At 37.3% G+C, this 15,492-nt stretch overlaps 2 protein-coding genes across 2 annotated transcripts in view; one reads left to right on the top strand and one right to left on the bottom strand.

The window, feature by feature from the left end:
• The window catches only part of LOC135073736 (calcium-binding mitochondrial carrier protein Aralar1), a 33,649-nt gene extending 25,513 nt beyond the window's left edge, over positions 1-8,136 (bottom strand). The window contains exons 1-5 of the mRNA XM_063967896.1: positions 7,895-8,136; positions 6,014-6,152; positions 5,033-5,209; positions 2,971-3,257; positions 993-1,231 (exon numbers count right to left, since the gene is read on the bottom strand). Of these exons, the coding sequence (XP_063823966.1) occupies positions 993-1,231; positions 2,971-3,257; positions 5,033-5,209; positions 6,014-6,152; positions 7,895-7,945 (893 nt within the window). The 5' untranslated portion in view covers positions 7,946-8,136. The remainder of the gene's footprint in view (positions 1-992; positions 1,232-2,970; positions 3,258-5,032; positions 5,210-6,013; positions 6,153-7,894) is intronic.
• On the top strand, positions 7,331-14,125 carry LOC135073727 (oxamate amidohydrolase proenzyme-like). The gene is made up of 2 exons (XM_063967887.1): positions 7,331-7,495; positions 12,500-14,125. Exon 2 carries the CDS (start codon positions 12,527-12,529, stop codon positions 14,111-14,113), a length of 1,587 nt encoding a protein of 528 aa, XP_063823957.1. The 5' UTR covers positions 7,331-7,495; positions 12,500-12,526; the 3' UTR covers positions 14,114-14,125.
• The last annotated feature ends 1,367 nt before the right edge of the window (positions 14,126-15,492 follow it).

Raw genomic sequence — 15,492 nt, 5'->3', positions numbered from 1 at the left:
ACTTTATCGCGCGCGTCCCTGTTTCAAAAACCGGGATATAAACTGTCCTCTGCCAAATTTCATCAAAATCGGTTCAGTGGTTGAGGCGTGAAAGCAAGACAGACAGAGTTACTTTCGCATTTATAATATTAGTATAGATAGATTACTAATTTATTGACTAGCACTTGTTTTCGCAATAAACCTGTAAATATCACGCTATAACCACGCTTCCGTCACACTTTTGCAATCTAAGATGGACTTTATAAAACATTTACGATACTAAGCCAGTTTATTCTAGTTTATTAAAGATAAACGCGATATCTAATATTATCTGAAAACATGTAGTAAACGAAAATGATAAAATGCTTGTCCCTTTTGTTAAATACTCGAAGGGTATAAGTTCAGTGACATTTGCTTTGACCGAATATAAATTGGAATCGATTCTTTATTTAACCTTGTTACCAGTGCAAATACTGTAAATAGGGGCTTAAATATCAAGTACAGAGTTATCATAGCAATCTTTACGTTAGTTAAGCTAATGTATCATCGTTTATATCATTTTATCCAATGGCATTTAGATAAAAATTGGTTTGTGTTGGTCTTTCTAACTATTCTAATTTCATATTATGAGGCCCATCGATTTTTTGAAGTTAAAAATCATGACATTTATTAACGCCTAACCCACATCTAAATGAACAAATGTACGTATCATTTAATTTCGTTGTAATACTTGGTTGGGATTTTGCAACGTGTAATGCAATTAAAATAGTAAGACACGGGTCTTAAAGCGACGTTTATTAATGAGTTACATTATGCACTCACGACGTGACGTTTAACGTTATTAAAAAGGAACGCGAAAGTTTAAAATCTTATCTTATAGTGTAATGCAAGTAATGTAAGTGAAATCTATGTGGTCTCCCATTAAAAAAGTTTGTAAAGTAGCAAGTTTAAATGACCTTAACACAAAGCATTAAGGTTTAAAAAAAGTGGTAACTTGAGAAATCCAAACTCACCCGTTAGTGTGATGCAGAGTGTCGCACAAAGTGAACAATATATCCACCTCCAACGGTGTGATTTGGCTCATCATCTGTGCGGAGTGCAGGAACTCCTCCTTGGTGACCTCCTGCGTTCGATGGCCGTTGGTAGCGTTAAGGTACACCCGTTTGATCAGTTCCATATTGTTGAGGAGCGAGTTAAAAGCCATGTAGAAGGGGAAACTGATCTTGCGCTCGCCTTGGGGGAAGCCTGACGCCTGGAATGGATTTGGGTGTTTTATTTGAGAAAGTAGACTTTAAAGCATCCAATTAAGGGTCATAATCACATGCAGAGATAAATACGGTAATTGGAATGGAAAAATTGTGCGTTATGAACGGCAGAGGTTTTAAAATGTTGTGTGCTCAATTTCTCCGTCAAATTGTTTCAGACGAAAAATACATTCAGTGTTAAATCAGATTATCCGAACACTTCTTTATATCAAATGCAATTCAAATTCATCCTGCCTCTCTAATTTTTTCCTATTGCCTCCCTGTTCCCTGTACATAAACAAATGCACTTTTTGTTTTGAACTACATGCAGTTTCTATTTATAAGATAATTATGTAACTATGCAGATAAACATCAAGGTTAAAGAAGGTCTTAGATAACAAAACTACTTGCTAGTAACCAATGATACTATCAGATGTCATTGAAAGATACTTGGATTACACTATGATTATCCTCAGTAGATACATTATTTATTACTTATCTACTAGAATTTTCCCGCGGGTTCACTCGCATGAATTTCGGTCTATTACAGAAAGACTCGCGTGACCCCCTTTCAAAAATATGTATTGTAAGTTTTTCCTGAGTCTCAAACCATTTTAGACCACTAAATTGCTTCAATGGTTTGAGCGTGAAAAGGTAGCTGGTAGAGTTATTTTTGCATGTTTTATATTAGTGTGGCTAGAAACGATTATTTATCATTATCGGTAAAAATTAGGCCAGTGTATTGTAGAGTGAATGAAGTGTTTACGAGAGAATATTTTATGATGCAATAGATTGTTTGTAATATGGAAACATCTTGTGAGCTAGTGTTTTTTGACGTCAATGTGTTACTGACGTAACTTTTAACACATTTTTGCATTATGTAGGTATTTGTGAAACAATGGAATATTTCACTGATATTTTTAAGTGATTGAGTACTCTAGAGTCTAGACTATATTTCAGATTATCTGATCCGATTTTTTTATTTTATTTTATTTACACTTTATATTATCTGCCAGTCAACCACAGGTCGAGCAGAGAGATTGACGTAAGAACCCACACACACCAATTGAAATGGTTTCCCGATGTCTTGATATTGATAACGCTGATAAGAGATTAATTATTTAATAGATTAGTCTCAGGCCCAATTTGAGTTGCAGCTGGTTTCCAACTTGCTCATACTAAATGTGATAACGAATCTGGTGTCTGTTGCTACTCAAATTTCACATTACGACATTTTGATAAGAAAAAGAGATTTTACACAATTTTAAGCAAATTGTATCTCTAGTCTGACCAGAGAGTGCGACTTTAGATTGAGGTTCTACTACAACCTGTTATCATCATAACCATCAGATCATTTATCCACCGAACACACGCACGACCCTCTTTGATTTACTTCGTAATCATTTGGCCTACAAAAACCCCCACTTTGGGGAGGTATACAACTTGTAGATTATCGTAACTGAGTAGTTATAACAAGTTTGAGTATTTAAATATGTTTATCTCCATAGTCTGGTACCCATAGTACAGGCTTTGCTTAGTTCGGGACTAGATGGCGTACTGGAAAGCGCAGCGTAGGACGTCCACTCACGAGGTGGACCGACGACCTCATAAAGGTAGCAGGAAGGCGCTGGATGCAGACCGCCACCACCCGGCCATTGTGGAAATCATTGGGGGAGGCCTATGTTCAGCAGTGGACGTCCTGGGGCTGAAATGATGAAGATGGTGCAGTGTAAAAAAAAAAACTCACATTGATCACTTTCGTCTTCAAATCCTTGGTCAGCAAGTGGCTTTTCACGTTCAGCATAATATCCCTGAAGTCCCCAGCGCTGATGAAACCACTGCCATCCTTGTCGCACTTCTTGAAGGCTTCCACTCCGTACTCCTCGTGGAAGTCATGGAGGAACTGGCTGAACTCTTGGTATGTGACTAGACGCTTCTTGTCTTTGCCGAAGTAGAGACGTACGAAGGTGCTCTCCATGTTGAAAGGCAGTTTTTTGTGGAGAACTGTCTTGCGCATGACCTCGGCGAATTCGTCTGTAATTAAATACGGATAGATTGGGAGTTTTCTTTGGATGTGTAATCAAGAAAATCAGAAAGTTTCAGTGATTTTATACCGATTTGGATACGTAAATCAAGGAAACTAGATTGTTTGTGTTTTTATATTGATAGACAAACTTTTGCGTTTATGATTTAATAAAATATCTAGCTAGAGGAAGTTAAAAAATAACCTGGCTGGATAACTGATAGGTACTACGAGTATTTGTATAGCATGAAATACAATTAGGTTCCATATGAAGTTAGAGCTGTTCAATTTTCTTCTCATCAAATGCTAGTTAATGATAATTTGGACTGTTTTCCTGTTGTTAGGGTAATTTTTTGTCTTTAGTAGGTCAAGATAAAGAAAAATATCCCCCTATCGCAATCTTAAAGTTAACATTGATGTATGATAACCTGAAATATTATCGTATAATACGCGAGCAAAAAATCGATCTCTAAAAATAGATAACTTTCAAATTCAAATTGTTTATTTGCATACTAAGTTACAAGTACTACTTAGTTACAAGACTAAATAATTTCTAAATTTATCGAAAGTAGCAAGGTTATTTGCCTTTCGTATTGATTTGTTCTATGTATAGAGAAGATTATTATTTTTGAAGTCGTTGTTCCAGTATTATTGTAATCCCATCAAAAACAATACTTGTCAAAAAAACCAAGTCTCGCAACTCAGTTGTTCTACGGTAAAAAGTTGTGAGATACATGTAATACCAAGTCCAGGCCAGGAAATCTTTAACGTTTTACATAAATTATTGACTTGGCCATCGCACTAAATAATTTAATTTACACGTGTTTTCATGCGATGGCCAAGTCAATATATTTATGTAAAACGTTAAAGATTTCCTGGCCTGGACTTGGTATTACATGGATCTCACAACTTTTTACCGTAGAACAACTGAGTTGCGAGACTTGGTTTTTTTGACAAGTATTGTTTTTGATGGGATCTCATTTCTTTTTGTATTTTGTAGACAGCAGTTATGTATCTAGAAAACTGGACCGAAATTGAAAAATTTTACTCGACTTGGCGGTTGCACTACCGTGCCCCCAAATATTTTAGTTTTTCCTTGATTCATACACCAAACACTACTTATATTCCAAATTTGAAGCTTCTAGGTCTGCTAGAAGTGCCTTAGAATTTTGATGATCGGTGAGTCAGTCAGTCAGTCAGTGAGTGACAAAATTAAAAAACTGACCCGTTATAATTCTTAAACTACTGGTTCAAATTGAATGAAATTTGAAATATACCGTGTCTTTAAAATGCCTGCATAGCTAATGAAAATTCAGCCTTCTAGTTTTATCCACAACGAAGTTACAGGCGGTCGAAAATGGCCTGAATTGCTTCGAGAAAAGGATGGTACGGCCGTGCCGCTTTTTTGCTCGACTTGGTGGGGGCACTGCCGTGCCCCCAGATCAAGTCTCTAGCGGTCTTTTTTTGAACCAAATGACATACTATTCATCATCATCATTTCAGCCACAGGAATAATTTTGAGCTTATACTATACCAGGGGTTCCCAATCTTTTGCATCCCGCGGCGCACTTACAATAATTAACTATTTTTCAAAGGGTAGGCCTTTGATAAAGATACAGTAGAAAGACGGGCGGGTAAAGAAGTAGGAGTGGTAGGGTATCATCGATTTTCAAGCGCCCAACGCGACGTCATGGATTGACTCACGGTGCCCTCTTTACTTTCTGTAGAAAGTCCAGACACTTTAGGAACCCCTGGACTATATTATTATCAAAGATATAAATCTCACCGAAAGCCACCAGTCCATTGCCATTTGTATCGAACAGCTGGAAGGCGGTCTTGTACAGCGCGTCGGGCACACACAGCAGGCCCTCGAAGGCTTGGAACTCGGAGAACGAGATGAACCCGTCTTTGTCCATGTCCACGATGCCCGCGATGAGCTTGACTGATTCCTTGTTGTAGTCATCTGGAAAAAAAGTTATCCTATTTTTTTCCGTCGGGAAATGGTTTGCCGATGGGGACGGCTAGAGGGTTATGTGGGACTCTCCCTACCAGAAGGGCGGGGCTTACCCAGTAAAGCCATAAATGGAGGCGCGAGTTAGCCTAGGCGCTGATCACCGAATTTTCATTGGCCGATAGTTGGGCCCGATTCTTATTTGTATGAAGAATCGGCCGATAACAAATCACCATACAGATTAACAGCCCGATCGATCGCCAACTAAAAATCGGTGGTCTGCGCCTAGGCTTATTGTCCAAACTTGGACATTCGTCCGCATCTAACTGTAACCTCTGTGCTTAGTTAATTTTACCACTTTTTTAGTTTTTGAAGTTCAAAATTTGATGACGTAAAAATCTAGTTTGATATTGCCGTCTTTTGTTTTTATTATTTGATGTAAGCCTTTTTGGTTGATTTTCTTTTTTTGTAGTTTTTATATGTTGCCTAGTGGTTTTTTATGTATTCTTATGAATAACATATTGTTTGGTATTGTTGTTATTTAAACAAAAGAACAACTTGTTATGGTAATTCCAGCGATTGAGTGACAGTTTGGTGTAAATAAATATGAAAATAAAAAAAAAATCACTCTAATAAGAAAATCAATTATCAAATTATTTATTTACATGCAAACAATGTGTGATTTACGTAGCAAAGTGACGTCTAGCTTTTATTAACCATAACTTACATACATCATTAATTTGTTTACTACCATGGGCTTATCTATTTATTTTATCTACAATACCAATGATAAGATATGTAAATACGATCACTCACCTTCGTCGAATAATCCTAGATACTTCCTCACAAAGTCTTCGCTAGTGATGTGCTTCTCACCATTCTTCTCAACGGTGGCGTATTGCAGAAATATTTCATGTAACTTCTCTGTATCGGCCCTTTTTAAATAACCAGCCCCCTGTGGGCAACAAATGCATTAAGTATCGAAGGAATAATACAATTAAGGAGCGTAATGACAACCTTGAGCTGACTATTATTTGTAATCAACATAATTTCACAAACAACAATTTTACAACAGTGGTTTATATTGTTCACTCCATAGAATAACTTTGCAATACAGTTTTTCATAGATTATGATTTTATTCTACTGGTTTATTTAGTTGATGATACATATTATACGTAGAGGAATAAACATATTTTAGATTGTTATCTTATTGGAATAAATATAAGATCAGTAATAGAATCTTTGCTTAAATAGGTATGTTAGCTTTAGAGTAGCTTTCTGTAAAATTATACCCGAATTCCGAATAACAATTATGCAGAAATGTTACTAAGCGTACTGTGCAGGAAAAATATTTATCTTATAATACACGAGTAAACATTTTTTGTCACGTAGCTCATGAATGCATTTAAAATTTTAATTATTATTTAGCAAGACATGAGTAAATAGTATGATGAACACTGGGAAAACATCTTTAAACCTTTTTTTTATATTTTAAAACATAGTTTAGGTACTCTCATGATATTTATTGTCAGTTATTTGAATACATCTCTATAAATTGGCTCAATTCAATTGCATCTTTACTAACAGAGACTTGAAAGTCACGGTACATTAACCTAATACGATGGCGTCCGTGATAACTTATCTGACATTCAATTGTGTGGGTCAAACAATACTCTTCTAATAGGTTATGTAAGTCACATTCATAGATAAGATAGAAAACCTTTATTTACGGAATAGTCTTATAAGAAAAATCGTTACTGACCCATTATAACATGATAGTGTAATAAAATAAGGTGAAAAACCCAATAACAATTTACAATCTAGAACTTACCACATTATAAGAAACTATACTTATGAAATAAATACTATTGTGACAATTAGGGAGACACTTAACATTCGAGTGATAATAACGCTGTAAATTATGATGTAAAAGAACAAGCCATTTCGAACTCTAGTCACTGAATTAAAGATGTAATTTAACATGTCACTGGAAACTAGACATTATTTCAATTGCACTTATTAACACTAACAAACAACTTTTACTCAACTATCTGTAGATTTAATAATAATGTAAAGGAAATTACCCGACGCGAAGTCATATTGTCGCTGTGACACAATTTGAACTGAATTGATGGCCATTGGAATAGTTGACGTAACTGATAAAGGCAATTTTATCTTGTGTACTCACTGAACATGCTATCTTTGGGAATATTATTGCAGCGCTGCTGTTACAAGACTGACATATCAACCATTCACAGTTAATTTATTCTATTTTGTAAAAACAAGAAAAAATACTGGTGAGTTTTACAAGTTACAAATGTGTTTTAAAAATAAAAAATATTTAAATTTGACATTTTGTTTCTATCTTAATAAAGGTCAAGGAGGTTAGATTGCTATTCTATCCCAAAAGTTTTGTTCATTTGTTTTTTTTCGTGCAATAGTCAATGAAAGTAGGAGTTTAATGATAAGGCTTGACACTAGCTATTAGATAACAGGTGTTGTTGTTATGCAAATATTAGGATAGAAGGCCGCATTGTGACGTTTGATTGCAGTTCAAGGGCGGACTGTTCAAGGGCACTAAAACGCTAAAATCACAAAATATGTTACATTCATGTTTAACACTAGTTTTCAGTATTTTCGCAAAAAGGTTTTAGCACATAAACCTTAGCAATAAAGTTAAAACTAAACTTACCCACCTCTTGACAGCTGGCCTGAGTAATCAGAGATCCTAACAACGATTTAAACATTACAGTATTTTTCGTCACAACACAATACTTTTTTCTGTAAAAACTGGAAATTTTAAATAAGTAGCGATTGTGTGAAGTTCGTCTGCCTTGATAACACGTCACGATACGTAAAAATGTTACAAAATCTATTTTAGTTTAACCACGCACAGCGTTCATGATCATCTCAACCGCCCGGCTATAATGTAATCCTACAAAATTAATTGACCTTTGTTTTATGCGAAACAAGAGAAATCGCAAGACTCTTGAACATGGTTGTATTAATTTTAACTTTTTCGCAGATTTTGACGTAATAGGGATGTAGGAAATTATTAACAAAAATATTTATAGCATGTAGGTGCTACATTATTATTAAACTACAGGCAGATAATTGTTAATTTAAGCACTAAATTCAAAATAAATGACGAGCTTCCGGGGTAAAATAATTTCAATTTATTTCCTGAAGCGGATGGACTTTTCATGAAAAAAGTGTTAGGGTAAATCTAGAAGCATTAACTAGATGTCGCTTATTGCTACTATTTCGTTAATTTGTAGTGTTTTGTTTTTTCTTTGGCAAATTGCGTTTGGCTTCTTCTTTACGATAACTTACGATAGTGCTATCATGTTTAAAAACTTAAGTTTAATGAACCTACTGGATGAAAGTAAAAAAACACAGTTGCCTGGTTTAGTACCTACAAGCTTTACTTATATTTTTACTAGATGGCGTTGTGTAGAAATATGCCCGAGTATATTTATTTACATTGCTTCCAAAAAATATTATGTAAGGTCGCATTTTGGATCATTTCCAACACCCAACTACTGTCACATAGGCATGAGCAATAATGAGCATGCATGAGTCATCGTGACTCACGCACGATTGACACCTAAGTAAGTAGTTCACACCTTGGTATAATTATTTTACTCTTGGTATAATTATTTTACTCTTTGTTCACACCTTTCGTGCGCGTAACGCATCTCTATTCAAATTTCGTAAAATCAATCAATGTCTAGGACTTACCTATTAATTTATGCTCTAAATGTCCTCAGTGTTGCCTAGCAAGCCAAGCGTTCCTGTATATGTTACAGGAAATGTATGAAATCCGTCATTGTATACAATTCCTAGGATTTGTGTATAAATCCTAAAATCACCCGGAAATGTGTGATGTAAATTATATTAGGCACATTTCCTAGGAAATTTACACATTTCCTAAACAGCAATCGGAAATGTAATTAAGATTTCTTTTTTTTCTCCGAAACTTAAATGGCGCTACCGCGCCGCGGCCGCTGTGTATGTGTAAGGTCGCAAGTCTAACCTAACCTAACCGAGACTTTGTTATCCAGCTACAGGAGTACTAAAACCTTCATGCCAATAATAGTTTAATAAAAGAGATGTTAAAATTAGGGTTTTCCAATACTTCAGCGTAATATGCGTGATGCCGAAAGAAAGGTATGCCAATAGGAAAATATTTTTTTCAGCCAAAGTATAATAGTGCGAAAACAACTTTCAGGCTAAACAATATTATTATAGTTGTGAGTTAAAAGTACCTATCGGCCAATGTGGTTTGGCTAATGGAAATTTTAGGCGTACTTACTGAGGGGCACCCGATCACAAGACCGCGCTTGTGCCGCTTAGTTTTATACATTTCCTAATACAATATTGGAATTCTATAAAATTCCTAGGAAAAGTATACATGTCCTAGGATATGTGCGTATTAAAAAATCTCTGAAGCAATATTTTATACATTTCCTAAATAGCTTCGGAATTGTATACATTTCCTAGGAATAGTATACAATTCCTAGAATTCATACATTTCCTGTAACATATACATAAATAAAAGGCTGATAAAGGGTGACTGAGTTTCTTTTGCCACTTCTCAGTACCAGTCGATATGATGCCCGAAGTGCAGTGCCCCATCAGCAGGGCATGCTACATTTTGAGACGACACGTGTACAAGTTCCCTGAAAAGGGCCTACACACACCTACCTATTTACATAAAAAATAAATGTTTGTACGCGAATTTTAGCTCTACATACAAAGCGTTTACTGCATCTTCACGGATTTTACGTAGTAGTTAGAGGTACATTAATTTGTTTTACCTTCTTCATAAAGGTACATAAAATAATATGGTAATGATGATGAAAATCTAAATTAGATGACATAAGCCTACCTATTGGCGTGGTACAATATGGTAATAAAAATAAATATATTTATACGTAGGAACTTGTGTACCTAGTTCTCTAGGATAATATCACAAAGGGAAAGTAGTCGGAACTAAATTAATTAAACGTAGGTAACCGTTGGTCGTCTGGAGTGGTGAGGGCACTCGCGTCCCGAACGTAATGGCTGCCCTGCACGTGAGGGTCCAAAGGGCATTGTGTAGTACCTTCCAGCATGAAGTGAATATAAATATTTTTTTCCAAAAACAAGCCATCTTGTTTAATAGATACCTATTTATTTATTTTATTTTTGAACTAGCTCCACCCGCGTGTAATTAGTTTGTCACACTCACAGATCGTCATAATTTATAGCCTATTATGTAATTCTGGGTTATAAACAACAATACTGTAAAGTTTCATCAAAATCTGCTTAGTAGTTTTTGCGTGAAAGAGTAACAAACATCCAGACATCCACACAAACTTTTGCAATTATAATTTTAGTAGGATAGGATTAGTAGAATTGGGTTGTAAAAACAAATATTCAAGGTTCACAACCCTGACTGGTGTCAAGCTTGTGTCTGCCATGGGCACGTTGCGGCTTATGGTGCTCTTCGGAGAACGCAATCTTAATCTTCTTTAAGACAATAGATCGATTCAATGTCCAATGTTTTGGAAACAAAGGTCAACGTGAAATTAATCGTCCCGACGAACGCAGAACCTGCGAAAGAGTAGTACGAACGGGAGTTTAGTGTTCAATTTAAAACCTTACTTACATTATGAATTGAACTTATCATCTATCAAGGAATAGAATTGCATCCTTGTATTACTTACTTATAAAAAAAAATTTATTTTTTGTCCGGAGCGACTCAAACACCCTCAGGGAACTCGCGACGGAGAAACTAATTTAGAATAAATCGTTTCCATAGTGACCCGACTCAAATTGAACCTAGACCCGTTGAATTAAGAATAATTTAGTTTTTCATCATCATCACCGTCCTTTTTTACCGTCCTTTTTTAATGATACAGATTGAAGATTGCACCTTTCTACATCCCACCCTACACTACACCGATACCTACAATAACTACCTACTACGTAGCTTTATCACACCGTAAGAATAGAGTTGCAAAGTGTCTCCCTTTACAACCAGTGGAAGGGTAAGGCTGAGTCGCACCACCTAACTTTGACCGTAACTTTGACGATAACCGGTGTTTTTTGTATGGAGTTTGACAGATTTTTGATGTTTGTCAAAGTTAAAGTAAGATGGTGCAACCCAGCCTAAGTGTGTTCGCTCGTCACGCGCCACGGCCCGCCATAAAACCCCCAATGCATACAGAGACTTCATTTTCAATATCGCAGTATGTCCCAAGTGCCGAACATATTTCAGAGCAGGTTTACGACCGACTAGCGAGGTCCTCACATTATCTGGGCCCAGTTTTAGATGTATTCACTGTAGATTTAGACATTGACGTGTTCAACGTAATGGAACACTTCCCTATCTGTAAGACTCCTCGCAGACTAAAGACTTTTAGTCGGCCGATAGTTGGGTCGACTCCCAATTTGTATGAGAAATCGGCCGACAAAAAGTCGGTGGTCTGCGCCTAGGCTAATAGGGACGATTTTTCATTTTTTTTCCTCGTGAATAGACTCTTACATCACCGAATTCACAACTTAACTAATTTCTGACTCCTTCTGACTCAGGTTAAAGCTCTAAATTTTTCCACCGTACCTTGTTTTTCGTTGTAGTTACTCATGCTCAGAGTCTAGCCAACATCAATTTTACACACGTGTCGCCGTCCAATTCTATTCTCAGAAAATACAAGTTGCATGCATTGCACCCTTACTTATTCTAGAATACGATAAGTGTTCTCAAACTATTCTTGCTTGTATTTTGTAAAACAAAATACCTATAAACATCAATTGTTGATCAACTTTTCAAAATCAAAAATTGCCGATTTTTGATTTTGAAAAGTTTATGTACGAATATAATAATGGTCCAGTGATTTTAAATTCGTAAAGAATTTCCCTGACGGAATTTCGGTGCATCTACCATAAGATGTGGAGTGGATACTTTAAGCTGTATTTATCTACCATCGATATTTATTTTATGGCATTACTGTACAGACCCTTGAGGGTAATTTTTGATACAGCCTCTTAGTATTTACGACATCGGGCTTAAAAGCTATCGGGACGTGCAATTTATGCTCCTGTGGTCTACTTTCAGATTTTCGGCTTACTTATTTGCAATATCTTACTTGAAAAGCGACATATTTATAAATACCATAAGCGGTCGTGCGTTTAAACGGTCTTTACTCAAAATTTATGAAACTATTGATTAACAACTTAGTTTTAAGCACTAACAAATCTAGTCGATACGAAGTACTCACTAGTGTACTAAGTATATCTTGCTTTCTTTTTTTTAGATTGAATGAGAAGAAGTGCTGCATAAAATGGAACGAAGTAACAGAGCGTCTCGGGGCATGGTGGTGACGCCTCACCATCTAGCCTCGCAAAGCGCTATAAACATCCTTAGAGAAGGTGGAACAGCCATGGAGGCAACCGTAGCAGCAGCAGCTACCCTTGCAGTGGTATACCCTCACATGAACAGCATTGGTGGTGATGGTTTCTGGCTCATAGTCCCTCCTCATGGTGAACCGGTCGTCATCGAAGCATGTGGAGCCGCTGGAAGCTTAGCAACTGAAGAATACTTCAAAGGATATGACGCAGTACCTGTATCAGGCCCCAAATCAGCTATAACAGTAGCTGGTACAGTAGCAGGTTGGCATGAAGCTTTAAATTATGTAACAGAAAACGGATATCAAAGAATCTCAGTTTCAAGACTTCTGACAGATGCTATTTATTATGCTGAGCATGGTTTTCCAGTGTCAGTTTCACTTGCCCGTTATTTGGAAAGATTTGTTAACACCCAATCCGTGTCAGACGATTTTAAAAGTGTATTTTTACCAGATGGTAAGCTACCTGAAGTTGGGGACAAATTTTGCCAGCCAGTATTGGCTAAGACTTTAAAAAGTTTGGCAAGAAATTCATTGACCAGTTTTTACAAAGGTGAAGTGGCAGATTCTATAATTGCTGATATGAAACTTCTAGACATACCAATCACGATTGATGATTTGAAGAACTATTCAGCAGTTAGGAAAAAACCTATAAGTATAGTGCACGAGTGTGGAGAGATTTTCAACACATCTCCACCAACGCAAGGTTTGGTTTCCCTAAGTATCCTTGGAATTTTAGATCGTTTGCGAATCAAAGGCACTAATGAAGGGCAATTCATACATGCAACAGTGGAGGCTACAAAGCAAGCATTTGACTTACGTAATAAACATATCACAGATCCAAAGTATATGGAGGTAGATTCAGATTTTTTGTTGGCTTCTTTCAATATCGAATCTATGGCTAAAAGAATAAATCCAGATCAAGCCAATCAGATATCCAATGGTAAAGGATCAGGTGATACAGTATGGTTAGGAGTCATGGATGACAAAGGATATTCGGTTTCATTTATACAGAGTGTATATCACCCGTTCGGGAGTGGTGTGGTTTTGCCTAGAACTGGAATAGTATGGCATAATAGAGGTATATCGTATTCATTGGATAGATATCACATTTTGTCTTTGAAGCCAGGGAAAAAACCTTTACACACTTTGAACCCAGCTGCTGCAATTTTAAATGATGGTCGAATTATGGTTTACGGGACACGTGGTGGTGATGGTCAACCACAAACACAGGCTGCGGTATTTCATAGATATGCAGTGCAAGGTTTAGGATTACAAAAATCTGTGTCTGCACCTAGATGGGTTTATGGCGAAACCTTGAAAAAGGGCGGGGACAAGTTGAGTTTGGAGAACAGATTTGATGAAGAAACGATTAGTTATTTGAGGGACCGTGGGCACAAAATTAGAATGCTTGAGGCTTATGACGAAATGGTTGGTCAAGCTGGGGCTTTGGTAAGGCACGCCAATGGGATGATGGAAGGTGCATTCGATCCGAGGAGTGATGGGAGCGCAGCTGGTTTTTAATTTTAAGACTGATTTTATCCCTACAAAAACACAAATGATTGGCTTTACCCCGACTGCTCGTAAAGCTTGCATCACCCACCGTGGTATTCGTCTGCAATTTAAGACTGACATAAAATTACTTGGCATCATAATCGATCAAAGACTAACCTTCACAAAACACGTTGACTACACCATCTGTAAAGCTCTTAAAATCTATCGTTCACTTTGTAAATTTGTTCGCCCCACATGGGGAGTTCATAGCCAAAACATCTCAACAATATACCAACAAGTCATCCAACCCATTATCACATATGCAGCCGGAATCTGGGGTGATGCAATTAAATTCAAGAAGGTTAAAAGAAGTCTCTTGTCCTTGCAGCGTGGGTTTGCTGTTAAGATAATACGTGGTTTCCGTACTGTATCAACTATTGCTGCTATCTCGCTTGCACGGCTCACTCCACTTGACCTAAAAGTCCACGAGGTTTGCGTCACCGAGCGTGCAAAACTCTCGGAATGCTCCCCATATCTCCCTTCGAACATCAAGTTACAAAAACCCACACCACCAGCAAAACTTCCCCACCCTGCAGTGCGACAGGGCATCAAATTCTCTTCGGCATATACCGAGCAAGATATTGACAGACTTTGCCCATCTGACGGCACCAAGATCTTCACCGATGGCAGTAAGCTGGAGGATGGTAAAGTTGGAGCAGCGTATGTCATTGTGAAGCCTAACCAAACGCCTATAACTTACAAACTTAAGCTCCACAACAGCTGTACCGTCTTTCAAGCGGAACTGTTAGCCATTGAACGTGCTGTTAGATGGGCCACAGAATCCAGTAATACCGAAAGGGCAACAGTTCTCTCGGACAGCCATTCTGCTCTTCAAGAGTTAGCAAATATGCACACCACCAACAGCTTGGCAGTAATGACTCATAATCATTTACGTCTCCATCCAGGATGCGTGGAGTTCGTCTGGGTTAAAGCACATGCCGGCCTGGAAGGCAACGAAACAGCAGATGAGGCCGCAAAAAGTGCAGCGTCTTCTCAGCGTGCTCCCGACTTTTCTAGATTTCCGATCAGTCATGTAAAGCGCGGTATACGAGAAATTAACCAACGTCTCAATAATGATCGGTATATTACTGCTAGCACGGGTGCCCTTACTCGTAACTTGCTTCCAAACCTGGACAACATTATCCAACTTTTCGCTCAGGTGGAATACTCCTTCCACCTGACACAAATTCTTACCGGTCACGGCTATCACCGACAATACTTACATCGATTCAAGATAGCTGAGACCGACAAGTGTAATTGCGATCCAAATGCTGTCCAGGATATACTCCATCTACTCAAAGACTGTCCGCGTTTTATCCGGCAAAGAGTGCAACACATGGCTATATGCC

This window comes from Ostrinia nubilalis, chromosome 8 (genome assembly GCF_963855985.1).
Source record: "Ostrinia nubilalis chromosome 8, ilOstNubi1.1, whole genome shotgun sequence".
NCBI lineage: Eukaryota > Metazoa > Arthropoda > Insecta > Lepidoptera > Crambidae > Ostrinia > Ostrinia nubilalis.
Note: the sequence above shows the minus strand (reverse complement) of the source record. Positions and strands in the feature narration are given on the sequence as shown.

Bases quoted from the DNA above. Each gene is read 5' to 3' on its own strand.
- LOC135073727 (XM_063967887.1), top strand. From the start codon at position 12,527: ATGGAACGAAGTAACAGAGCGTCTCGGGGCATGGTGGTGACGCCTCAC.